A 27689-nucleotide genomic window follows, 5' to 3' on the forward strand; every position below is an offset into this window, starting at 1 on the left:
CAGCCTGGCCAATATGGTGAAACCCTGTCTCTACTAAAAATACAAAATTAGCCAGACGTGCTAGCACGTGCCTGTAATGCTAGCTACTTGGGAGGCTCAGGCAGGAGAACTGCTGAATCTGGGAGGCAGAGGTTGCAGTGAACTGAGATTGCGCCATTGCACTTCAGCCTGGGCAACAAGACTGAAACGCCGTCTCAAAAAAAAAAAAAGAGAGAGAGAGAGAAACAACTCTTAATCTGTTCAAGGGGCAGCAAGACAGGTAGATGTTCGCACTGCTACTTTTCCCAGACCCTCAGGTTTATTATATTTTATAGGGAGTTGGTGTATGTGCTCTTGGCAAGACAATTAAAGGCACCCTTCCAGAACATGCAAGAATGCCATATGCAGCATAGACTATAATTAGTGCAGTAAAGTCAAGATTGCTTTGTCCTTACACTAGGGACAGTAAATAAAGCAGAAATCAGGAGGCCTTCCCAGGACTAGGGCTAATCAGAAGCCATCATATTGGATTAGCATTCAAGATGGAGTCATTTTTGTCTCCACAGTCAGATTAAAGAATTGGCATACATAATGGGGCTGGTAAGTCTGAATTTTGTATAGCAGGCTGGAAACTCAGGCAGGATTTCTGTTACAGTCTTGAGGCAAAATTTCTTCTTTCCTGGGCATACTGTTTTTGCTCTTAGGGTTTTCAGTGAATTGGATGAAGCCCACTCACATTATCTAGGGCATTCTCCTTTATTTAGCGTCAACTCATTGTAAATGTTAATCACATCTACGTAATACTGTCACAGCAACATCTAGCCTAGTGTTTGACCAAACAACTGAGCACCTTAGCCTAGCAGAGTTTATACATAAAATTAGCCATCACATTCTGTATTATGTTGATTTGTTTTAGCATCATTTTTAGTGTAGCATGCAAATGTCTTAGGAAATAATTCATTTGTTTTCCTTTGAAACTCTGCAGTTTGAGGTTGCAACCTGTCCTCTCCTCTGAGGGTAGCAGCAAATTAGTCTAGCAAATTAGAGAACAGTGAACAGTAATCATCCAGTTGAATAAACTATAATCTAAGTGCAAGTTGATAGTTTTGAAAAATGCATTTTTTTTATTGTACCATATTGGCAGTGATTTATTAAATGATACTACTAAAATCACTCATGGGCTACATACATGTTTTTAATAAGTCTGCTTAGCTGTCAGGATTAGAGTCAGTTTCTGGTTTTGCTCAAATTATCCATTTCCAGCTCATGACTTACCCCCCAGTTCAGGTATTCCAGTTCTGTGGTTTACTATAATTGAATTTTAACCATGACTTATGAGGCTTTAGCCTTTAAAAGTATTTATCCACAAGTAAAACATATTTTAGGTATTTTGAGATGCCTCCTCCTCTTGTTTCAGATGGACCAGCTTTTGGGAAATATGATTGAAATGTGGGTTGATCGAATGGACAACATTACCCAGCCTGAAAGAAGAAAACTTTCAGCTTTGGCTTTGCTCTCTCTTTTGCCATCTGATAATAGGTGAGGAAATGTTTTCTTAAAATTTGTTTCTTTCAAACATCAAAATGTAAACATTATTTTTGGCCATCAGTATTGCTGTGTGTTGCTGGGCAGTGGTATTTTTATATATATGGATGTGAATTTTGTTAGCTGATAATGATGTGGTAAGTGTTGGTCCAGATCCAGAAAGCAGTGAGTGGGATAGGTGCTGTTGGATTGTGGGGGCTCTAGTTTATTTTGGTTGTATTCATTTTACAAATTTATTTCATTCTTGTCTGAATTTCCATTTGTTATAATAACTACGTTTTATTAGACTAATCTTCAGTCATCTGTTTACATAGATACATTAAATATCTAACATTTCAAAGTCAATAGCACTTCATAAAGTATGTCATAAAGTGTGTTAATTCAACAGTATTATTAGTTTTGTTTTCTTTTTATTTTGGATTATTTCTAAGGAAGTTTGCAAGTTGTTTTTTTTCTTTTATAACTTCTCACTCCCATAAAGCAAATACAAAATGCTTTGGTTTGGTCATTTAAAGAAGAATATGTTTCTTTGTTTTAATTCCATTTTGTGGAGTTCGGCATGAAATACTTTTAAAAATAAACTTTGACAGTCAGTACCTAGTTCTCATTCACGCTGTGTAGATTTTTTAAAGTGGTGGCAGGTATATAAATAACACAGAGCTTGATTGGTGAATTTTCCTCATTACATTTTCTGAACAACTGCACATGGTTGCGGTATGGGACATTGCTTATACTTTTGGCTTAGTCAGCTTGATTGAGCTTCATGTCAGTGCACTCACCTGGAGCCCCCTTCTTTTTCATAGCAAAATTTTGAAATTCCTTTTAGTGCATGGTCAGCACATTTCTTGAAACCCACTTCATGGATGCACTTATGAATGTTGGTGGTATATTCTCAGGTCACCACCTTGTTGATGGCATAACAACCCTTTTTGCTGCCCTTCTGTACCAAAGCCATTATGCTGGGCCCCTATTTTTTTGTACTTTTAATTCTAAAGGCTTAAAAGCAGGTCTCAGGGCTTGATGTTGTATTAAAAGAATAATGATACTACATTAGATCTTTATGTCTTAGGACAGCGGTCCCCAGCCTTTTTGGCACCGGGGACCTGTTTTGTGGAAGAAAAGTTTTCCATGAACTGGGGGAGGGGAAGGGGATGTTTTTGGGATGAAGCTATTCCACCTCAAATCATCAGGCATTAGATTCTCACAAGCAGTGTTCAGCCTACATCCCTTGCATGCACCGTTCACAATAGAGTTACCACTCCTATGAGAATCTAATGCCGCCACTGATCAGACAGGAGGCGGAGCTCAGGCAGTAATGCTTGCTTGCCCTCTGCTCACTTCCTGCTATGCAGCTTGGTTCCTAATAGACCATGGGCTGGTACCAGTCCATGGCCCAGGGGTTGCAAAACCCTGTCTTAGGGAATTTTTAGAGCATACACATCCTAGTGATAAATTAGTGATGTAAGTCCAGTTTTAAAAGTCCTTATTTGTTCTTTATGTATTATTTACTTCTACTATGGTAATTTGTATTAAGGACATATGTAATTATTTTGTCTCAATATCATAACAATAGATAATACTTACCAAATGTCATATACTTTCCTAAGTGCTTTGTGCTGGTAATTTAATTCTTAAAACAGCCCAATGAGGTATAGACATGATTATCCCTTCTCACAGAGCAAACAATTACTTAAAAATGTTAAGTAACATTTCTAAGATAAGAGATCTAGCATTTGGCATGGCATAAGCCAATTTGAACCTGGGCTGCTTAACACTAGGAATGCCTCTTCTAACCACCAGGTGATATTGCTCCCCAGGTGGACACGCACAAGATGAAAAGATTTCCTCACTATGAAATGGTGTGGCATCATATTTATTTTTGAAAGCCAAATTTAAGTTACCTACATTTTAACTCATTGGTGTTTCTTTCTCTCAGTGGGAAAAAAGTGACTTGAGAATTATTGAGGTTTTTGATATTGAAATGTTAAAGAACATAGTCCTTGGTGTAGTAGTCAGCACTCTGTTTGTTAGATAAATTAATGAATGGAAAAAAATGAGTTAATAAGACATGTTAGAGTTTTCTCCAAGACAAAGTACTGAGATTATTGAAAAAAAGCTAGAAATGGTGGAGGTTAAGTTTAGAAAGATACCTAATTGTATCAGAAAAATTTGTTTTATATTTTTAATGAGAATACTGTTTGCTTCGACGTATAACATTATGTAAGTGTGTGGTTGTTCAAAACTATTTTTGACATGTAAGTTGTGGAAATTTAATGCAGGTTGAGTATCCTTTATCTAAAATATTTCTTTCAGATTTTGGATTTTTGGGATTTTGAAATATTTGCATATATATATAACAAGATATTTTGGGGATGGGACTCAAGTCTAAATGTGAAATTTATTTATATTTCATATACACCTCATAGTCTGAAGATGATTTTATACAATATTTTAAATAATTTTGTATATGAAACAAAGTATTTGTATGAAATTTTCCACTTGTAGCAGTATTCTGGCACTCAAAAAAAATCTCAGATTTGGGCCATTTCAGATTTTTGGATTAGGGATGCTCAATCTATAGTTGGCACCTATAAGAAAAATTAATACTTAGACTGGGACTTAAGTCAACTTACATAAATTGAGGGATAGGACTTTATTAAGACTTGAAATTCTCTTAAACACTGGAATTTTAAATTTAAAAGTTGTGAGGTGGTAGCCTTGAGATGGAAGATCAGATATAATTTTTGTTTTTAAGATGAAATACAAATCTAATGGGCATTAGCAAAAGTCATGTCATTTTTAAGGGTACTGAGAAAGTCTTGAATAATGTGGTAGTAGAATTTTAAAGAATAATGATTTAACTTCATAATATCCTTAATAGACTAGTGATGAAACGTTGATATAGAAGATCTGTATCAACCTGTAACAATCTGAAAAAAAAAAACAAAAAAACAAAAAAAAACCACCTTTATTGCAGTAGAAATTTGGCACATAGTAATTGGCTTGTGACTTAGGAAGATTTATAGTCACATACTGTAGTGGAATGTGCTGATATTCAAGTCAGCAGTTTTATTGTTTCCTATTTGTAACCTTTCTTCTAGTTAACTACATAGTTGTTGGAGTTAGGGGATATTTTTCCTTTTCTGCATCCTCAATGATGATTTCTTATTTTTCTACATACTAGTAATTTCCTATTCTTGCATTTCTTTTAGATTTTACAGCATACCATTTCCTTTTCCCAAAATAAGGCATGTCTAAAGTATGATGTTGATGATTTTAAAAGTCAGGCTAAATTGGGAAATGTCATTTTTTCCTCCTTTTATTACTATGGCATTTGGGTCCAGATGATTATTTTTTGTGGGAAGGTGTCCTGTGCATTGTAGCATGTTTAGCATCATCCTTGGCCACTACCTACCGGATGTCAGTAGCACTCTCCCCTTCCTCCCACCCCCTCAAGTCATGACAATTGAAAATATCATCAGACATTGCCATTAGATATCCCTGGGGACAAATTGCCCCCAGTTTAGAACCATGACTCTAAAGAATGACCATTTGGGAAATGGTTAAACTCTTTTACTCTAATCCACTACTTTTGGCTTAGAAATTCGGTGAAGACTACAGACTTTAGGACCACACTCAAATCCCAGGGCTACCAGTCACTTGCTAATGACCATGGTCAAGTTACTTAACTCCCATGTGCCTGTTTCCTTGTTCTTAAAATGGGGGTACTAATAGTATCTTTCTAATGAGGTTGTTGTCAGGATTAAGATTGAGTTTACATATGTAAGGTCAAACTGTCTACATAGATGGAATTAACTGTCCTTATTTCATCCCCTTCTTTTTCTCATCTATTTAATACAGTACCTAATTCTAAAAGATGATTTGAAAGGGAAAGATACATTTTTGCATCTGAAATACATAGTAAGTTTTGTATTAAGAAAATGGACCTAAAGAAATAACCAAATTCAGGCCAGGCGCAGTGGGCTCACACCTGTAATCCCAGCACTTTTGGAGGCCGAGGCAGGCAGATCACTTGAGGTCAAGACTTTGAGACCAGCCTGGGCCAACATGGTGAAACCTCATCTCTACTAAAAACACAAAGATTAGCTAGGTGTGGTGGCACATGCTTGTAATTCCAGCTACTCAGGAGGCTGAGGCAGGAGAATTACTTAAACCCGGGAGGCAGGGGTTGCAGTGAGCCAGTATTGCACCACTGCACTCCAGCCTGGGCAACAGAGTGAGACTCTGTCTCAAGAAAAACAGAACAAAACTGATGACAACTTTAATTTCGATTATGAAGAAAAGAAACAAACTAACACCAAGCACTCTTCACATCATTCTCCCACATTTTGATTTTTTGATGTCTCAGTTTACATCTTTTTATATTGCCATTTCTTGACAAATTGTTGTGGTTATTTTTCTTTTTTCTTACTTTAAGTTCCAGGATACAAGTACAGAACGTGTAGGTTTCAGCCCATCATCTAGGTTTTAAGCTCCGCATGCATTAGCTATTTGTCCTAATGCTCAACCTCCCCTCACCCCCCATCCCCCCCAGCTGGCCCTGGTGTGTGTTGCTCCCCTCCTTGTGTCCATGTGTTCTCATTGTTCAACTCTCACTTATGAGTGAGAGCATGCAGTGCTTGATTTTCTGTTCCTGCGTTAATTGCTGAGGATGATGGCTCCTAGCTTCATCCATGTCCCTGCAAAGGACGTGATCTCATTCCTTTTTATGGCTGCATAGTATTCCATGGTATATATGTGCCACATTTTCTTTATCCAGTCTATCATTGATGGGCATTTGGGTTGGTTCCGTGTTTTTGCTATTGTAAATAATGCTGCAAGAAACAAATGTGTGCATGTGTCTTTATAGTAGAATGATTTGTATTCCTTTTGGTATATACCCAGTAATGAGATTGCTGGGTCAAATGGTATTTCTGGTTCTAGATCTTTGAGGAATTGCCACACTGTCTTCCACAATCATTGAACTAATTTACATTTTCACAAACAGTGTAAAAGCATTCCTATTTATCCTCAGCCTCGCCAGCATCTACTGTTTCTTGACTTTTTAATAATCGCCATTCTGACTGGCATGAGATGGTATCTCATTGTGGTTCTGATTTGCATTTCTCTAATGATGAGTGATGTTGAGCTTTTTTTCATATGTTTGTTGGGTGCATAAATGTTATTTTTCTTATTGGTAGTTTTGTTTTGGCTAGGCGCAGTGGCTCATGCCTGTAATCTCAGCACTTTGGGAGGCCGAGGCAGGCAGATCACTTAAAGCCAGGAGTTCGAGACCAGCCTGGGCAACACGGCAAAAAACCGTCTTTACTAAAAAACAATACAGAAAACTAACTGGGCATGGTGGTGCATGCCTATAATCCTAGCTACTCCGGAGGCTGAGGCCTAAGAATCACTTGAATCCAGGAGACAGAGGTTGCAGTGAGCCAAAATTGTACCACTGCACTCCAGCCTGGGTGACACAGCAAGATTCTCTCAAAAAAAAAAAAAAAATGTTTTGTCTTTATAATTCATAAAGATATGAGTGATATAGTCACCACAATTAGAGTATTATTTTGAATTTTTGTCTGTGTAGTTTAAAAATAATTTTTTTTTTTTTTTTTTTTTTTTAAGTGGCAGGGTTTAGCTTCTATTGTCCAGGCAGGCCTTGATCTCCTGGGCTCAGGTGATCCTCCCACCTCACCCTCCTGAGTAGCTGGGACTATAGGCATGGACCACCATACCCAGCTGTGTAGTTAACCTTTACCAGGGAATTTTACCCATCCAGATGTTTTCTTGTTACATTTTACCATCGTTTTCTTAAAATTGATGAATTCCTTTCAGCAGTTTTTGTAAGACAGGCCTGTGGTGATGAATTCCCTCAGCTTTTGTCTGTCTGAGAAAGTCTTTATTTCTCCTTCATGTTTGAAGTATATTTCTGCTGGTTACAGTATTCTTGGTTGCCCTTTTCTTTCCTTCAGCACTTTGAATATGTCATCCCTCCTGGCCTGGAAGATTTTCACTGAAAAGTCTGCTGCCAGATGTGTTGGAGCCCCTTTATATGTTACTGGTTTTATTGCTGCTTTTAGGATCCACTCTTTGTGACCGTTGAGAATTAGATTATTATATATATGTCTTGGAATCATCTTATGTGGATTGAATCTCCTTGGTGGTCTTTGACTCTCTTGTCCCTGAATATTTATATCTTTCTCTGGATTTGGAAAATTTTCTATTATTATTATTATTATTATTTTACTATTTCTACCCTTTTCTCTCTCCCTCTTGAAGGTCAGTGACTCTTACATTTGCTTTTTTTTTTTTTTTTTTTTTTTAAGAAAAGTTTCACTCTTGTTGCCGAGGCTGCAATGCAATGGAACAATCTCGGCCCACTGCAACCTCCGCCGCCTGGGTTCGAGCAATTCTTCTGCCTCAGCCTCCCGAGTAGCTGCGATTACAGGCATGCACCACCACACCCAGCTAATTTTGTATTTTTAGTAGAGACAGGGTTTAGCCATGTTGGTCAGGCTGGTCTCAAACTCCTGACCTAAGGTGATCCACCCGCCTCAGCCTCCCAAAGTGCTGGGATTACAGGCGTGAGCCACCACACCTGGCTACATTTGCTCTTTTGATGCTGTCCCATAGATCTCATAAGCCTTATTCATTTCTTTTCAATTTTTCTCCTCCTTTGATTGTGTTTTCTTTATTTTTCTCTTTTGATTGATTGATAGGTTGATTGATTGAGACAGGGTCTTGCTGTGTTGCCCAGGCTGAAGTGCAGTGGCACAATCATGGCGCACTGCAGCCTCAACCTCCTGGGGTCAAGCGATCCTCCTACCTCAGTCTCCTAGTTAGCTGGGACTACAGGTGCATACCGCCACACATGGCTAATTTTTGTATTTTTTGTAGAGATGGGGTTTTGCCATGTTGCCCAGTCTGATCAGACCCCTGAGCTCAAGCTATCCACCCACCTCAGCCTCCCAAAGTGCTAGGATTACAGATGTGAGCCACCAGACCCAGGCTGACTGTATTTTCAAGTATTCCGTCTTCTACCTTACTGATTTTTTTCTTCTGCTTGATCGGTTTTGCTGTTGAGATCCTCTAATGCATTTTTTCAGTTTGTCCATTGTATTTTTCAACTCCAGTATTTCCGTTTGATTTTTTAAAAGTAAAAATACAAAAAATTAGCAGGGTGTGGTGGTGCACACCTGTAATCCCAGCTGCTCGGAAGGCTGAGGCTGGAGACTCACTTGAACCCAGGAGGCAGAGGTTGCAGTGGGCCGAGATTGTGCTACCGCATTCCAGCCTGGGCGACAGAGCAAGACTCTGTCTCAAAAAAAAAAAAAAAAAAAAAAAAAAAAAATTCAATATCTTTGTTAAATTTTTTGATAAGTTTCTGAATTGATTTTCTGTGTTTTCTTGAAATTTGTTGAGCTTCCTCAAAAAAGCTATTTTGAATTCTTTGAAAGGTTGCACATCTCCATCTTTTCAGGATAGATCACTGATGCATTATTTAGTCTGATAAATATGAAATGAGATCATATTTAGCTGAATGTTCTTGATGCTTGTAGAGGTATGTCAGTGTCTGAGCTTTAAAGAATTAGATATTTTTTCCTGTCTTCACAGCCTGGCCTTGTTTGTACCTGTCCTTCTTCAGAGGGTCTTCAGGAATTCAAAAGGGACTGACTGTTCACTTCCCTAAGCCTGTGGATACTACAGCCATTTCAGCACTAGAGAGTGCCTTAAGGCCAGGTGTGCTGTTCACCAGCCTGAGGGACTTGAGAATTCCTAGGGTTCCCAGGCAAAGGCCTTTGCTCACTTTTCTCTTCCCTCATATGGAAGGAGTTTCTCTTTGTGCTTTACTGTTTGGAGTTAGACCCAGTACTGTGATTTATTGTGGGTAGTGGGGAGGGGAGGGGGGTGCTTGTAGTAGCTTCCAAGGCAAAGCTATCTGCATACTTCTCTCTCTCCCCCAAGCACACAGCTTCTCTCTCTGCTGCGTGGAGTTGGGATAGGCGTGGTGCAGGCAGTGAAAGACTGTTCTTTCTTCCCCTTTCAAGGTGTCCTTTCTTGTTCTATGCTAAAACCAGGTACTATGATCTCTCACCTGGTTTCTTTAGCTCTTGTGAAGGTATTTTCTTGTTTGGATAATTCTACAGATTATTCTGCAAATTGGTGTTCCAGTGGAGGAATGCAAGGAATTGGTCATTGGAGGGTTCTGTTTTGCCGTATTGCTCTGCCTCTTCTCTGAGTAGTTGCTCTTATTGTTGATGTTTTTACTCAAAATACAGCCTGAGCTGATTTCTAACCTAGTTTCTGTTATCTGATTATATAGTAATTTGTGGAAAGGGGCAGTGAAGTAACAAGGGGAGGGTTTTTACAATTTTTATTTTGCCAGAGTTGACTGTAAAAGAAATAGTCTTCGTGGGGTATATTGAATGATGACTAATTCCCTTTCTTGCATTGTTATGCGAGGAAAATAGAGACATGAATAAGACTACTTTGAAGTTTCAGGACTTCAGATGTTGAAATTCTGCTCCCTTACCACTCTTTGAATATATATGGTTTACAAAGGGGCTGTATATCTTTAGAAGATCAAAAGAATCTTTACATTATGTATGTTTTCCTTCTTTGTATATAATCTAATGCAATTTGTAGTAATTATTGGTTCTGATTATTTCAGTTCAACTGGGAAAAAAACCCTTTGATGCAGCTTTTATGTTTTTATTTTTTGTATAAGCTATGCATATGTATCTTTTGGCTCTTGTGAGTTTGGGGACTGGTTTTCCAGCATAATTTGAGTAAGATACCTATTTTTGAATTGGCTAATAATTACAAACTGAATTTTGTTAGCTTTAATCTAGCAGAAGCTGGAGGGTGTAGACAGGTGTTAGAACAGTTGATATTACAATTGGATGCTTACTCCTTTCATCTGTATACAAAGCAATTTCATTGAAAAAGAAGGTAAATGATTAATTCCTTGGCTTGCTGATTTTTCATTGAAGGGTTATAATCATTTATAAAACTTTTTTTTAAGCTTCTGAAAGTTCTTTGAAAACCAGATATTCCCCTCTCCACTCCCCTCAAAAAAGTGCCCCACTTTTTGAAGTATTTTAAGGTGTTTCTATCTTCCTACATTAGGATTTGAATGGAAATAGTCTGTTTTGGTTTTCATTTTTAATACAAATTTACTTTACCCTTGAAACATACATTAGAACTAAAATGCTCACCTGTTCCTCTTCTGATATCAACCTTATGACACTAATATAATAGCAGTGTTTTAAAGATGCTATAATGTGGTAGGTCACCATGCTGTGCACTGAGGACACATTGTACTTCACCTTTAGGATAGATGATTGTTCATTGCACTCTGGCATCTTAGAACAACAATTCGTGTCTTCCATCTCCTGTCCTGACTACTTTGGAAAGTTTCTGAATGCTTGTTAATTTGAGACTACGTTCTCAATGCTTTCCTCATATCTAGGAACAGTGCCCTGTCTGCAAATTAGATAAAGGCTTCTGGCAAACTGTTTTCTTATGTAACAGTCATATTATAGACACTGAGTGCACTTAGCTAATCACTGACCATTCTGTGAGAAGCTTCTTTTAAACGTATCACCAAAGAAAAACTAAACTGTGATCAAATTAGATTATTTTGATGTTCCAGGACCTCAAACTGCTTTACAATGAGAATAAGAGATGTTTCTCAGTGAGAGTGAGGTATTGGGTCCAGAGCCTCAAAGTAGTTGATGTGATATAGAAAAATGATTGTACACAGAATAACTAGCTCCAACAAGGATAACACTAGAAAAAGTACTCAGAGGAGTGAAATGATGAGTCTCGTGTGTTTTCCAGTTTTACCCATGTAGATGATGCATGTGTATGTCACAAGTGGTTCCTTCATAGCTCGAGGAACATCTTTTTTATTTTATTCTGTTTTTTGGAGATTCTTTTCCTTGAGTTTCTGCTTTTATTCTACCCAGAATACCAGAGAGAAAAATATGCATTATAGTGGAAAGGGAGCTAGAGTTAGCTTCAGATGCCTGTTCTGCCTACTGTTGGTGTGATGTTGGACCAGTTTTCTGTCATTCTCAGTTTTCTCGTATTTCAAATGGAAGCAGTGGTAACAGCTAGCACCTAGGGCTTATTATGATAAATTGGAGAATGTATATATGATGCCTTCTAAAATGCTTAATGAATATGACCACTCAGTAAATCCTTGTTTCTACTGTTAAATCAATTTGACCAACTGTGTGATGATACCAGCTTATTCAGTGGGTACATCTCTTTCTTTTGAAACTTTCCCACATTCATCTAGTTTGTGTGTGAAGAAACTGATAACAAGAAGTAAATAATAACTAATAGAACACATAATTTGTGATAGCCTTTTTACAATACATTTTTCATATACATTTCAGTTGATTCTTCCAATAGCCCTATGGGGGATGGACATTATTAAACTTATTATATTTTTTTGAGACAGCCTTGCTCTGTCACCCAGGCTGGAGTACAGTGGCACAATCTCAGCTCACTGCAACCTCCGCCACCTGAGTTCAAGTTATTCTCCTGCCCCGGCCTCCCCATTAGCTGGGATCACAGGCGCATACCACCATGCCCGCTCATTTTTGTATTTTTAGTAGAGATAGGGTTTCACCATGTTGGCCAGGCTGGTCTTCAACTCCTGACCTCAGGTGATCCATCCACCTCGGCCTCCCAAAGTGCTGGGATTACAGGTATGAGCCACCGCACCCGGCCGTATTAAACCTTTTAAATGTGTAATCACGACTAATAAAGGCTAATTACCCACCCAAAGTCAAGTAGCAAACTGAAATTCAAGTCCAGTCTATCTTATTCTTAATGTCTTCTCTGCCAGGCTATTGAGTACCTCAAGTAATGCTATTTTGCCTAATTTTCCTATTCCACAATCTGGTTTTACTATTTCTGGGTCATTTTTGTTAGTCTGATTAGAAAATGAGATCATATTCCTAGATATTTCATTATTAAAGTAGGGTACTTCTTCCAGCCACTTAAAACCACATATCTCGTTTTTATTTAAGTTGTTCATAAAAGGGACAACAACAAATCATTCTTTCTGTCCTCTCTGTAGAAATCAAGTGCATTTATTAAGAAAGTTTTATTGAGATTCTCCACTGCATTATAGATAATTATCCGGAAGAGATGACATAGAAAATACATTGGAAGTATTATTTGGTGTTTACAACTCTAAAATTCTAGCTTATTCACAGGACACAGTACCTTTAAATTATAATATCTTGATTTTATAGTACACAATCATTGTGTATATATATATATTTGTTTATTTTTTTATTTTATTTTATTTTAGTTTTGAGGCTTTGAGGCAGGGTCTTACTCTGGTTGCCCAGGCTGGAGTGCAATGGCATGATCTCGGCTCACTGCAGCCTTGACCCCCCGAGCTTAGGTGATTCTCACACCTCAGCCTCCCAAGTAGCTGGGACTACAGGATTGCATTACCACACCCAGCTAGTTTTTTGTGTTTTTAGTAGAGATGGGGTTTCGCCATGTTACTCAGGCTGGTCTTGAACTCCTGCACTCAAGCAGTCTGCCTGCCTGGGCCTCCCAATATGCTGGGATTGCAGGTGGGAGCCACTGCGCCAGGCCTTTCACATTCTTTCATAGTTAGTTATGAAGTTTGGTTACTGCACATTGTTCATTTTTAAAGTTTCATTTTCTCAAGTTACGTTTGTTACGAAAAACCTCCTATGGTAAATTATATAAGAACAAAATTTTATATATGGAAATGTGGTAGGATCTTCTTGGGGTGTAAAGCTTTACTGTTTTTTTTGAGATGGAGTCTCACAGTGTCGCCCAGGCTGGAGTGCAGTGGCATGATCTCGGCTTACTGCAAGCTCTGCCTCCCGGGTTGTAGCTGGGACTACAGGTTCCTACCACCACGCCCGGCTACTTTAAAGCTTTACTCTTAGTTTCTCTGTCTCATTTTTTTTATCCATTGTATCAGGGTAATCATAGTACCCTACTTTATAGGGCTCCTGTGAGAATTAAAAAGAGATAATACTTGAAAAATGTTGAGAACACTCTCTGAGTCATAGAAGTACTCTATCAGTAAATAAATCTGATCCAGCAGTAGCAAAAGGAGTTAATCCTATATTCTGTTTATCCTAATTTCTCTGCTTCACTAACCTTTCTGACTGTATACTCCTTTTTAAAGTTGTGAGTTAGATTTTATATAGAGAATTTTTCTGAATTACTGAGTAGCTATATTATACTACATAGTAGAAATATGTGTGATCTGTGAGTGGATCGATGAATTATGAGCATTGGTTATTGGAGTGAGAAAGAGCTGCTGATGCTTCTTTGGCGGGTCAAAATAATGGAGATTAAATGGTAGAAGTTCTGTCAAATCCAAGCTATAAGATGCTTAAAAGGCCAGCTGTGAAAAGGTTAGCAGTTTGGGTGCCAAGAAGCGGTTAACCATATTCCAGTTACCAAAATAGGCATGATTCTGGAGTTATTTTTCACACGGTGGTCAATTCGACTAGTCTCATGCCTGACATAGATAGTATTGTGTGGAGCCTTGATGCCCCTGCAGTATTGTACATATACCTCTCAGCCGTATTGGGTGGTCTTCAGCACTGGTGGCTTAACATTGAGAGTTCCCTTAGGGGTTATTTAGATTAATCTTTATTTGGTAATAAACTTTCCTTCTATAGCATCTCTGATGGGGATGTTCATTAAACTTCTGTTTGGATACTTTGCTAATAAAAAGTCCCTGGTCCTTAAGACAGCCCATTTTATTGTAGGACTTCTTTCTAACTATAGCTATTTGTTATATAAGTATTATCCTCAAAATACAAACAGTGACTCCCAAATCTGTGCTTTTAATTCCATATGCTAGTTTCTATAATCAATACAGTCTTCATTCATGTAACTTCATCTATTTTATAATATTGTCTGTTGAGGCAAGAAAATAATTTCACAAAGGTTATTATAGTTGTTGGAAGAGACTTAGCTCTCTCATAGCCTTATTAAATCATCTGTTAGGCTAATTAATCCCCCCTCTCTTCTTCCGGTGTGTGTGTGTGTGTGTGTCTGTGTGTGTGTTTAAAACTATAGGGATTTTAGGGATTATGATAAACTGGAAATTGTTAATATAAGCATAAAATAAGAACCATCAAAATGGAAGGGATTTGCAGGAAAGAGAAATTCTAATATAGCTTAGATCTGAACTATAATCTGCTGAGATTAGTCTATCTCAGCAAAACCCAGAAGGTGGTGGATAGGGTCAGAAGAGAGATTAGTGTTCCAAAGGTTTCATGTGGAGCCAGGGGAAAGAGGAGATATTTTGAATTCTAATCCGTCTCTGCTAGCTTTTTTTAAGTTGGAACGGCCCTTCTGTTTAATAGTTCTGCTTTCTGTGCTTTGCAGTGTAAAACTATGCCAATATACATCAAAGAAATTTCTCATCATATAGCCGCAATGAGGATGGCACCTAAAATTGTCCATGGAAATAAAATACGCTTCTCAAAATGACTGTGTAACAGGAACAGATATCAAGAAGTTAAAAATGTTCTTCTAAGGTCATGCTGGTGGGGTGATTAATAATGTTCCTTGAAAGTGTCCCAGTGTCAGTACATCCTTAGGAAGTATCAGTTTGCTTTTAAAGCCCCATAGTCACAGGCATAGTTGAAATTTTATGCTTCTCATGTATAAAGTGCATTAAATTTATTTTTTATTCTCATAAATAGATTTGTGGTTAAAAATTTCTTAGTTGATTTTCTTCTTGACATTTGAGCAAATAGAGATATTCATAGTTTTGCCATGTTATAGGAGCACAGTATTTGTTTCTGTTTTTATTTTAAAGCATACGTTAAAAACTTAGAAATGGTGACGTATCTTGGCAGTAATGCGCATGGACAGATTTTACATGGATATCATAGCTACTGTCATGATATTTTCATTTAGAAATTATTTCAGACTTAGAAAAACACTGCAAGAACAGTAAAGAACACTCATATGACCTTTACCCAGAATCACCTATTGTTAACTTTTGTCCCAATTTGTTGCGTGATACACATTTTCTGTCAGATAACTAGATAGATGTTTTATATTCTGAACCATTTCTCTGTAAGTTGTATTTGTCATGGTCTCTTACTCCTCAGTACTTACAGTCTAGGACCAATTATTGCTTTAGTTCTTGTGTTTTTGTAGTCTCTTTTACTCTGTCATGTCATTTCCTCAGTCTTTTCTTTTTCTCTTACAACATTTTTAAAGAATCCACTCCTTATAATTTCTCTCCATCTTTCCAGTTGCCTCTCTGTTTTTGTCTCCCATCCATCCTCTCCCCACCTTCCCCAACAGAATAGAATGTTCATTTGTGGTTCAATATTTCCTTATGCTTAGATTTATGTACGCATCTCTTGTTAGAATATTGCATAAGTGATGTGTCCCTCTTGGAATATCACAGGCAAAGTCACATGGTGCTCATCTGTTTCTCACTGATGATGTTAATGCTGGTCAAGGTGTTATCTGATTTCTCCACTGTGTATAGTTACTATGTTGTTGTTTTTTTTTCTTGCAACTGATAAGAGGTCTATATTGAAATATACTGCCCCTCATTAAAATTTATCTCCTACATTGAGCAAAAGAATTTTCAAATTGTTTGCTAAGTTTTTTTTTTCCAAGAGCACAAGTCCACTTTATTTACCTTTCATTAGTTTAAATCCTTAAGGGGTTACAGCATCTATGTCCAATGGCCTTAGCAGAAGGATCGCTTTGGAATCTGGCAAAAACCATGCCAATGTTTCCTTGGGCCCAAGTCACCTTTCTCTAGAATACTCTGATTTTGTTTGGTTTGCTGCCAGGAGTCACTGTGTCATTGTTTGCTTTGTGTGCGTAAGCACATTTATTGCCCAAATAGAATTCAGTTTCATCTCGGGCATAAACACCTTCAGTTTTAAGAAGATCTGTGTGCTCCCTTTGGTTCCAGAGACCCTGCTTATAGCAGCAAAAATGGCCTTGGATGACAACCTTCCAGAAATACTTGCCTTTTAAAAGTCGTGTTCCAAGCAGGCCTCGACAGGCTTCATGATGGCAGAAAGAGCTGGATTATTTTTAATTGCAAATCCCATTTCACATTTTCATCCTCTTGATTTTGGGTCCATCAGTGACTTTTAAGGTCCATAAAATCAGTAACTGCTGTTATTATAAGCCATTCTTTATATATAAACCAATCTTGATTGGCTTATATATAGATGCTATATATCTAAATACATATAGGCTGGACACAGTGGCTCACACCTGTAATCCCAGCACTTTGGGAGGCCAAGGTGGGAGGATTACTTGAACCTACTAGTTCAAGACCAGCCTGAGCAAAATGGCAAGACAGTGTCTTTACAAAAATAAGAAAAAGCATGGTGGCATGCACCTGCAGTCCTAGCTACTCAGGAGGCTGAGGGAAGAGGATCACTTGAGACTGGGAGGTCGATGCTGTGGTGAGCTGTGTTCACATTGTTGCACTCCAGCCTAGCCGACAGAGCAAGACTGTGTCTCAAAAGAATACATGCATGCATACAGATGATGTATATTTAAACGAGCTAATGGAACAATTGCTCTGTTATTTATACATTCTTGTTTTTGCATGGGCAGAATCTGAATGGAAAAGAGAATAGTTATGTATTAACACCAGAAGCATGAGATGATTTGAAGACAAAGGCAGTGTAAAAGAAGGTTCAGCCACAAGAATGAGAGGAAAACAGCTCAATGAGTCAATTTCCTGGAAAGAAATAGAAGACTAATTTAAGAGGTTGAGCGTAGTGTTCAGTAATAGTTGTAACGAGCATTAGTAATCAGAAAAGGATAATGAGGAATCATTGTTGATCAGTTGTCTCTAAGAACAGCAACTCCTAAATGAACAGAAAGACTAAACTTTGTTTTGCTGGAGATTGGATTTTTTTTAACCATTCAACCTGAGAGTTACAGTGTACTATTTACATTTACTTGTTTTGTCGAAGTCAGTTTAGTTTCCTTCAGTTTTTAGAATGTGAGAAGTGAGATTTTATTTTGTCATTTTTCCTTAATACAGTTTCCTTAAAATTTTACCTTTGCATCCTAATAAGTGTTCTTGACTGCTTTGGATATTTTTGGCATAGAGAACAAAATTAATTCATACTCTGGTTATATTACTTTGTGGATTTTTTCTCTTTAATTTTATTTTTATTTCAAAGGACCCTTTCTCTGAATTTTTCCTAACTCTTTAAGTTAGGAAAAATTGAAAAATCCATGGGACAAGCTTCATGTCACCTTGTATATTATTGGAAGTACTAAACAAAATGGACCTGAGAAATCTAGCCCCTACCTCAGATTCATATCATTTCTGTCACTTGTTTTGTTTTCCATTTTTAATGCATAAAATAGCAATAACAATAGCCAGCCATAATGGATAGGTGTAAGAATCATAAGTCATTTTGATAACGATCTGCTATCCAGTATGCATTGCTGAATTTTTAGTCATAGAAAGATAATGCTAGATATTATTTCAGCTTTCTAATATGGACATAATTCATATTATTGTCTAAAGTAATTGTTGATGTGAAATGAAACTGCTTTAATATCAAAGGAGAGTTGTATACAATTATATAACTTGATATTTTAGGAATATTATCAGGGTATTAGTAATATTAATAAAAGTCAGAATTAGAAAGCTTAAGCAACTAGCTTAAAGTTAGTTAATGAAAGAAGTTAATGACTGAACAATATATAATATAAACAATTTATATCTGATTCTTTAAATTCTTGAAAAATGACATTAAAAACTCCATTTTCGTTCTAAAAGATTCAAACTAATACAGATATATATATATATATACATTTCTTGCAGAGATAACCTGTGTCAGTAATTTGGTATGCAGCTTCTTACCATCTTATAACCCAACGCAACCAATTAGTGTGTTATTACTAATTAGTACCTTACTACCAATTAGTACCTTAACATATTAAGTAGTACTCAGTATTTTTTGCAACCAAAAATATTTTGAAAATTTTAAAAAGCACTGAAGGATAATATTACAACATTTATGTTCATTCTAAATTTTTTCCCCTATTTTTATTAAAGGAATAAAGCATAAAATTTAAGTCTCCAATGTGTATTTAACACAACATAAATATTTTCTTCATTAAAAAGTTTACAAAAAATTATATTACTCTATATACATCTTATTTGAACTAGCCTTTTCCATTCAGTAGCTATATTGTTTGATAGCTAGAGTCTGTTGATTGATATTTGGGTTCTGAATAACTAACGTTTTCAAGTATCCTTTAAAAACTATTATTTTTATATTATAGGAGATATTTCTATGTGTATATTAGGAAAACTCTAACTGCATTCTGAAAAAATAAGTTCCTGAGATTTCCGTTCAGCAATACTTTTGAAACACAGATAAAATTACTTCCTGTCTCTTAGCTTCCTGTATCCATGGCAACCTCTGTTTTACACATTGACTGTAAAGGAACCAATGTGAAGAGTGGTGTTTCCTGAGCAAACGGTGACTTAAAAAAAAAAAAAAAAAAAAAGTGGTGGGGTGGAGGTCAGCAGTGACACAGAACAAACTGGAGTTAAGAAATGTCGTTCTTCAGATTTAAAAAGAAAACCTTTACTGAATCAGCTGAGTGTTAATAATACGAATTTCCTTTTCTTGGTAAGATTATTTACTTAAATATGAACTTTTAGCTGACATGAAAAATAGTTCTGTGACAAACTGTAATTTAGAGTTTAATTGTTCTGTAGTGAATTTGTATTTTCATAAATTATAATGTTATTTGATATTAGACTTTATGTTGTTAAAGGGACATATTAAATTCAAAGATTCTCATTCCTACATCATTTGTCACCTATGTTGTAATCAATTGTAATTTTTAAGTTAACTTAACAAATGTTTCATTAATCTGAACTATTTTGTCAAGTAGTGGGTTAATGGCCTGATCATGTTAATAATTGTAGAACGTATTCCACACTTACTATTTTTTGCTATTACCATGGTATGATTTATGATAGTATTATTGGCTGATCCTAATTAAAATAGAATACAGAAGTTATAGTATTATAAAAAAATTCATTTGATGAAGTTTTGATGATTTAAAGCTTTACCTTCTCTTTTTATAGCCAATTCTGATCTGAACAGAAAAACCAAGAACAGGGATATGTGTGGATTACAGTTTTCTCTGCCTTGCCTACGACTGTTTCTGGTTGTTACCTGTTATCTTTTATTATTACTCCACAAAGAAATACTTGGATGTTCGTCTGTTTGTCAGCTCTGCACTGGGAGACAAATTAACTGCCGTAACTTAGGCCTTTCGAGTATTCCTAAGAATTTTCCTGAAAGTACAGTTTTTCTGTATCTGACTGGGAATAATATATCTTATATAAATGAAAGTGAATTAACAGGACTTCATTCTCTTGTAGCATTGTATTTGGATAATTCTAACATTCTGTATGTATATCCAAAAGCCTTTGTTCAATTGAGGCATCTATATTTTCTATTTCTAAATCATAATTTCATCAAACGCTTAGATCCTGGAATATTTAAGGGACTTTTAAATCTTCGTAATTTATATTTACAGTCTAATCAGGTATCTTTTGTTCCAAGAGGAGTATTTAATGATCTAGTTTCAGTTCAGTACTTAAATCTACAAAGGAATCGCCTCACTGTCCTTGGGAGTGGTACCTTTGTTGGTATGGTTGCTCTTCGGATACTTGATATATCAAACAATAACATTTTGAGGATATCAGAATCAGGCTTTCAACATCTTGAAAACCTTGCTTGTTTGTATTTAGAAAGTAATAATTTAACAAAAGTACCATCAAATGCCTTTGAAGTACTTAAAAGTCTTAGAAGACTTTCTTTGTCTCATAATCCTATTAAAGCAATACAGCCCTTTGCATTTAAAGGACTTGTCAGTTTGGAATACCTCCTCCTGAAAAATTCAAGAATTAGAAATGTTACTAGGGATGGTTTTAGTGGAATTAATAATCTTAAACATTTGATATTAAGTCATAATGATTTAGAGAATTTAAATTCTGACACATTTAGTTTGTTAAAGAATTTAATTTACCTTAAGTTAGATAGAAACAGAATAATTAGCATTGATAATGATACATTTGAAAATATGGGAGCATCTTTGAAGATCCTTAATCTGTCATTTAATAATCTTACAGACTTGCATCCAAGGGTCCTTAAGCCATTGTCTTCATTGATTCATCTTCAGGCAAATTCTAATCCTTGGGAATGTAACTGCAAACTTTTGGGCCTTCGAGACTGGCTAGCATCTTCAGCCATTACTCTAAACATCTATTGTCAGAATCCCCCATCCATGCGTGGTAGAGCATTACGTTATATTAACATTACAAATTGTGTTACGTCTTCAATAAATGTATCCAGAGCTTGGGCTGTTGTAAAATCTCCTCATATTCATCACAAGACTACTGCGCTAATGATGGCCTGGCATAAAGTAACCACAAATGGCAGTCCTCTGGAAAATACTCAGACTGAGAACATTACTTTCTGGGAACGAATTCCTACTTCACCTGCTGGTAGATTTTTTCAAGAGAATGCCTTTGGTAATCCATTAGAGACTACAGCAGTGTTACCTGTGCAAATACAACTTACTACTTCTGTTACCTTGAACTTGGAAAAAAACAGTGCTCTACCGATTGATGCTGCTTCAATGTCAGGGAAAACATCTCTAATTTGTACACAAGAAGTTGAGAAGTTGAATGAGGCTTTTGACATTTTGTTAGCTTTTTTCATCCTAGCCTGTGTTTTAATCATTTTTTTGATCTACAAAGTTGTTCAGTTTAAACAAAAACTAAAGGCATCAGAAAACTCAAGGGAAAATAGACTTGAATACTACAGCTTTTATCAGTCAGCAGGGTATAATGTAACTGCCTCAATTTGTAACACTTCCCCAAATTCTCTAGAAAGTCCTGGCTTGGAGCAGATTCGACTTCATAAACAAATTGTTCCTGAAAATGAGGCACAGGTCATTCTTTTTGAACATTCTGCTTTATAACTCAACTAAATATTGTCTATAAGAAACTTCAGTGCCATGGACATGATTTAAACTGAAACCTCCTTATGGAATTATATACTTTACTTGGAAATATAATGAATCATATAATTCATTATTAAAATTTAGCATTATTAAAATATGTTTTTAATAATTTGTGAACAGTGTATTCATTTAGCAAATATTTTCTTTGATATATACTGTGTTAAGTAATAATAGCTAACATTTCTGTGTATCAAGCACTGTGCCAAATATTTCACATTTCACATTTAATCTGTGAATAGTCTTGAAAGGTGGTATTATTTATACTTTACAGGTGAGGAAACTTAGAGTCTAAGTAACTATGCCAAATTCTTACAGCTTGTAACACTTTTTGGGCCTCTGACTAGAGCTCATGCTTTCAGTTTTATACTATATTGCTGCTTTGGTTCTAGGATTATAATATGAACAAAATAGACATGGTTCTTATTCTAGGTAGAGCTTGAAATTTAGAGGAGGAGATACATGGTTACTGCACAGTGCGATGATAAGTACTGTACTTGGAGATGCTGTTGAGTATAACATTTGTGGAGGTGATAGATGGCTTTATGAAGAAAGTGACATCAAAACTGGATCACGAAGAATAAATAGAAATTAGCCCAGTGAAGAGAGCTGAGCAACATCGTGTCAGAGGGGTTAACAGAAGAAAACATGCTGCTTTTCAGGAACTAAAATTCAGTACAGCTGGCATCGTGAATGATGGTATGTGATTTAAAGCCCGAAAGAGAGATCAGGTGATGAAAGCTTTGTAGTTACATGCTTTATCTTGAGGGCAACAGAGAGCCATTGAAGGATTTTTAAGCAGTAGAGTGAAATGATTAGATTTACCCTTTAGAAATTTCCCTCTTTCTGGAAGGAACAATAAAACCAGAGCCAGAATTAGTTGAGTAGGAATCTGAATTACTCATCCAGGGGAAAGATGATAGAGGCCTGAGCCAGGATACTGGCAAAAAGGATGGATGGATCCACAGGTACTTTGAAAGTAAAATGAACTGCCTTGCTGATTGGTTGAGGGGTGGCAGGGGAGGGAGAAGTCAAAGATGGTAGGTTTTTGGCTTAGGCAGTTTTGTGCTGTATTCACTAAACTATGGAAAGAAAAGGAGTGGGGCAAAATAATGAGTTCAGTTTTAGACAGATTGAGGTTCTTACTGGATCTCCAAATGGAAATAATATATCATGCAGAAATTCAGAAGCGAGGTCTTATGGTAAAGGCCAATAATTCTTAAACTTTCATCTATCCAGTACACTGGAAGTGTATGATACACCCTTTACAGTAACAATAACCATTTGAGCCATGGTTTTGGGAAATAGGTAAGTGGGGAAGAATAAGACCTTGTAGAAGTTGAGAGAGTCCCTAGGAGATGTTAGTGCCCTTGATTAAGAATCTTTAATATAGATGGTAATAGAAGTAATATAATGTTTTTCTTTATTAGCATAAATTTGTACTTGCAGAATATTTGTACTGCAAAATATTAGGGATTATAGTAAGTGCCTATGCTCGTTGGTTCGTTAATAGTGACCTGAACCACAAATATGTGTTTAAAATTTTTTCTTAAGCATTATATCTTTCATGTTTGTGTCTGTTCTTCCTTTTCCCCGAAATTTGTGTTTTTTAACTACTGAAAAATACAATCCATATGAAATTAGCCTGGAACATGTTATCTGGGAGTATTTAAACCAAATGATAATTATCAAGTTCATATTGTGAAATGAAAATAATTATAATGCAATATTGTTTATTCTACCATAATACAGTGGTTCTCAAACTCAGAATCGCCTGGTAGCCTTATAAAAGCACAGTGTGCTACCCCGACTCCTTCCTCTACCCCTCCCAGGGTTTTTTCTTTTTAAAAAAATTGTTATTGATAATATTTGTACATATTTATGTGGTACATGTGATACGTTGTTACATGCATAGAATATGTAATGATCAAGTCTCAGGGTATTGGGGATATCTATCACCTCAACTATTTATCATTTCTATGTGTTGGGAACATTACAAGGCCTCTCTTCTAGCTATTTTGAAATATACAATATATTGTTGTTAACTATAGCTATTCTACTTTGCTATTGAACATTAGAACTTAACTCCTTCTATCTAACTGTATTTTTGTACCCATTAGCCAACCTCTTTTCATCTTCTTCCCTGCACACACACAACCTTCCCAGCCTCTGTTATCTATCATTCTGTTCCCTACCTCCATGAGATCACCTTTTTTTTTAGCTCCCACATATGAGTAAGAATATGTCATAGTTGTCTTTCTGCGCCTGGCTTATTTCACTTAACATAATGACCTCTAGTTCTGTCTTTGTTCCTGCAAATGACAATATTTCATTCTTTTTTATGGCCTGATAGTATTCCACTGTGTACATATATCACAGTTTTCTTTATCCATTTGTCAACTGATGAGCACTTAGGTTGATTCCTGATCTTTGTTATTGTGAATAGTGCTGTAATAAACATGGGAGTGCAGGTCTCCATACTGATTTCTTTTTCTTTGGATAAATGGCCAGTAGTGGGGATTGCTGGGTCAGATGATAGTTAGAATTTATTTTACATAGTTGCTGTACTAATTTACATTCCCACCAGCAGTATATAAGAGTTCCCCTTTCTCTGCATCTTCACCAGCATCTGTTATTTTTTGTCTTTTTAATAATGGCCATTCTAATTGTGCTAAGATGATATCTCATTGTGGTTTTCATTTTCATTTTAAATGCAATTAGTGATTAATGATGTTGAAGATTGTTCATATACCTCTGGGCCATTTGTATGTCTTCCTTTGAGAAATGTCTGTTCTTTGCCCACTTTTTAATGGGATTATTTTGTGGGTTTTTTGTTGATTTATTTGCTGTTGAGTTACTTAACCTCCTGGTATATTCTGGATATTAGGGTCTTGTTAGATGAATATTTTGCAAATGTTTTCTCCCATTCAGTGTGTTTTCTGTTCACCCTTGTTTGCTTTGCCGTGCAGAAGCCTTTTCATTTAATATAGGCCTAGTTGTCTATTTTTGTTGTTATTGCCTGTGCTTTTGAGGTCTTGGCTATAAAAGCTTTGTCCAGAAGTGTTTTCCTTGTGCTTTCTTCTAGTAGCTTTATAGTTTCAGATCTTATTTTTAAGTCTTTAATCCATCTTGACTTGACTTTTGTATACAGTGAGAAATAGGAGTCCAGTTTCATTCTTCTGCATGTGGATATCCAGGCCAGAGTTCTTGATTCAGTAGGTCTGGAATAGAGCCTGTGAGTTTTCAGTTTAACAAGTGTGCTGATGCTGTTGGTCTGGGACCACACGTTGAGAAACACTGTGTTAATACATTTGAGAGAAAATCAGAAAGAAGCTGAAAAGTAGTTTTAAGATATATTAGAATTTGCATAAATAAAGCCCCACCAACCCCAAAGAGTTTTCAAACAATGGTTTGCTTTTCCCTGCTTAGCTGAATGCTTTTTCGGGGATTATAATTTCAGCAGAAAATGTGAATATATTTAAATAAACATTATTTTTCCTAAGTAATTTGTTTTGTTATGGAAGAGCGATCTTTTTGTTCACCTTGAGAGACATTTTTAATAATGTAATTTTTTCTTTGTTGTGTCTTTCCAACTCCTACAAATCCAATTATGTTTTTCTTTAATTACTAAAAGTACTTGTTCATTGGGAAAAAATTTAAACAGTGCGGAAATACATAAGGTAGACTGAAAACTTCTCCATGCCTCCCTTCCTTACCACCTAAACCGTACCCTCTTAAAGATGTTCACAAGCAACACAGCTGGCTATGTGAAGTTCAGAAAAATTTATATAACAAAGTATTTTTATCTTAAAATTCCTAAGTTCAAAGAAGGCAGTTCAGAAAATCTATCAAAATTTTTGCTTTTTGAAAATATAGCTTCTAATTGATTTAGACTCAACTAGAAAACCAATTATATTAATATCAATTTATATATGGAGCTATAGTTCTACACAGTAGTATTCATTAAATGTTCATTTCAGTCTTTGTCAGCTATTTCCTTTTAAAAACATTTTCTTTTTTTACTAATCAAAAGAGAGCTGGAGTAAGTAGCTACTCCCTTGAAAAATATTAGCCAGCTCATATTTCACTGTTGTTTGGTAGTTGTACAGTTAAAAAACTTATTTAAGATATAATTGAAGTGTTATAGGCATAATAATTTTCTTGGGTACAATTTCTGTATTTCATTGTTTCACATTTTGAGCAGCCCTAAGTTAAAACTAAATGATATTCTAAATTAATATAGCTAAGGAAGCTTACCTTTCTTAAGATTTCTGTATTTCTCTACCATTTACTACAGGTTCTTATCTCTACCATTTATTAAAAGTTCTTGATTAGAGCACCCAAAAATAGGCTCTAATTTAGTGTGGCTGTGTTTGAGGAAGAATAGAATCCATTCTTTCCATTGAGTATTACAAATTATAATTAAAGTTGCAGGGCGTATCAAAAGTAATTCGTTTTCCCCTCATAACAAATGACAAATATTAGAAATCAGTAGTATTTATTTATAAACTATAAATTAAAAGTGTATAACTTTAAAATTTATAATTCCAATGTGGAATTTTAAAAACATATCTCTCATTTCTGGGATGTAAAACTGAGAACTTACTCTCAACCTCTTCCTGTCAGTGGAGTAGATACATTTGGTGTCAGGCTATTGATGAGGGCTTCAGTGGTGATGGGACAGACTTCAGTAGTAGTGATCGGGAGACAGGAGAGGCTGGGCATGGCGGTTCACACCAGTGATCCCAGCACTTTTGAAAGGCTGAGGAAGGCGGATCGCTTGAGCTCAGGAATTCGAGACCAGCCTGGGCAATATGGTGAAACCCCATCTCTACCCAAAATACCAAAAATAAAAATAAAAAATAAATCTGGGTGTGGTGGCCTGTGCCTGTAGTCCTAGCTACTCAGGAGGCTGAGGTGTGAGGATTGCTTGAGCCCATTGGGAGGAGGTTGCAGTGAGCTGTGATCATGCCACTGCACTCCAGCCCGGATGACAGAGCAAAACTGTGCCTCAAAAAAAAAAAAAAAAAAGGAAATAGGAGCAGGTCACAGCAATAGTAACAAGGTAATAGGCATTTTTTTCCTATACTAGTGCTGTACTGTCTGAAGCATAGTTTTTTTTGTTTTTGTTTTTTTAAGTGCCCCCTACACTGGTCATCACTTTGCTGAAGCTGGTAAGCTTATGTGGCTGCACACTTTTAATGTGGGAAGCCTGGTAGGTTAAAAGAGAAATGTTGGAGAAAGCAGTATGAGAGAGAAGAATGTGTAGTACACCTGCTGCTGGCCCAGATGTGCCTTGTTTCATTGCTTCTGACTCAATTCCAAGACATCTTGTGATAGAGGACATTTTAATTTAGTAGAAGGTAGTTTTCTTATCGTGAATAATGTGGAGACCTTACATACATATGTTGTCTTCCTGTTTTCTTTGGTCTCCATTTCTTCCCATGTCTGTGGAGTTTTCAGTACATGCTCATAAACCCTAGCCTGTTGTTAGTTTGTATCTTTGGCTTTGGGCAACCTTATTGCTTTTTTCCATATATTTTCTGTGATACACAACTTAATCCATAGTTTGTATTTTTGTCTGAGGCTCTGAGGAGCAAACGTTTTTATGTTGCAATGCAGTTTCCTCAAGCTTTGGCTTTCAAAACTCCCTTATCCTCAGTTACCTGCTTCTCATCTATGAAAGCATCCTTAAACACCATTGTCTAGAATCAGGACCATACCTGCAGTGTTGTTGTTGTAGTTGTAGTCTTATTATAAATGCTACTGACCAGGTAAATCCAGGCCATACAATTCCTAGCAGATGGAAAGCCCCTGTGAAAGCCCAGAAACCAGAAAGTGTTAATCAAAGACAGCCCATGAAGGTGGAGAACAATGTGAGGCTAGGTAAGGTCGGAGAGCTGGGCAGGAACCAGGTCATGTATAGGGCTGAGTAAACTAGGATTAAGCGTTTGGATTTTTAAGTGTAATGGAAAGTTATTGAAAGGTATAAACTTTTGCTTTAAAGCAAGGAAAAGATACTAGGTTTTGTAAAAGCATTCTAGTGTGCCGTATAGAGAATAGATTAG

At 36.3% G+C, this 27689-nt stretch overlaps 2 protein-coding genes across 9 annotated transcripts in view; both read left to right on the forward strand.

Annotated features, from left to right (window-relative positions):
- IPO11 (importin 11) overlaps positions 1-27689 on the forward strand; it is a 229996-nt gene that overhangs the window by 158451 nt on the left and 43856 nt on the right. For 6 of the 8 annotated variants that reach the window (XM_032145222.2, XM_032145224.2, XM_032145223.2 and 3 more), the window contains exon 27: positions 1397-1518. In XM_032145222.2, the coding sequence (XP_032001113.1) occupies positions 1397-1518 (122 nt within the window). Of the gene's footprint in view, positions 1-1396; positions 1519-19675; positions 19729-20728; positions 20820-27689 lie in introns of those variants that run through there. The other 2 variants (XM_058433929.1, XM_058433930.1) reach the window with 2 other exon arrangements.
- Positions 19060-21627, forward strand: LRRC70 (leucine rich repeat containing 70). Its single transcript, XM_032145225.2, has 2 exons — positions 19060-19211; positions 19676-21627. The coding sequence occupies exon 2, from the start codon at positions 19714-19716 to the stop codon at positions 21580-21582; it is 1869 nt and encodes a 622-aa protein (XP_032001116.1). The 5' UTR covers positions 19060-19211; positions 19676-19713; the 3' UTR covers positions 21583-21627.

Source organism: Hylobates moloch, unplaced genomic scaffold (assembly GCF_009828535.3).
Source record: "Hylobates moloch isolate HMO894 unplaced genomic scaffold, HMol_V3 SCAFFOLD_23, whole genome shotgun sequence".
Lineage (NCBI taxonomy): Eukaryota > Metazoa > Chordata > Mammalia > Primates > Hylobatidae > Hylobates > Hylobates moloch.

Excerpts from the sequence above, each read along its gene's own strand:
- LRRC70 (XM_032145225.2), top strand. The coding sequence starts at position 19,714 with ATGTGTGGATTACAGTTTTCTCTGCCTTGCCTACGACTGTTTCTGGTT.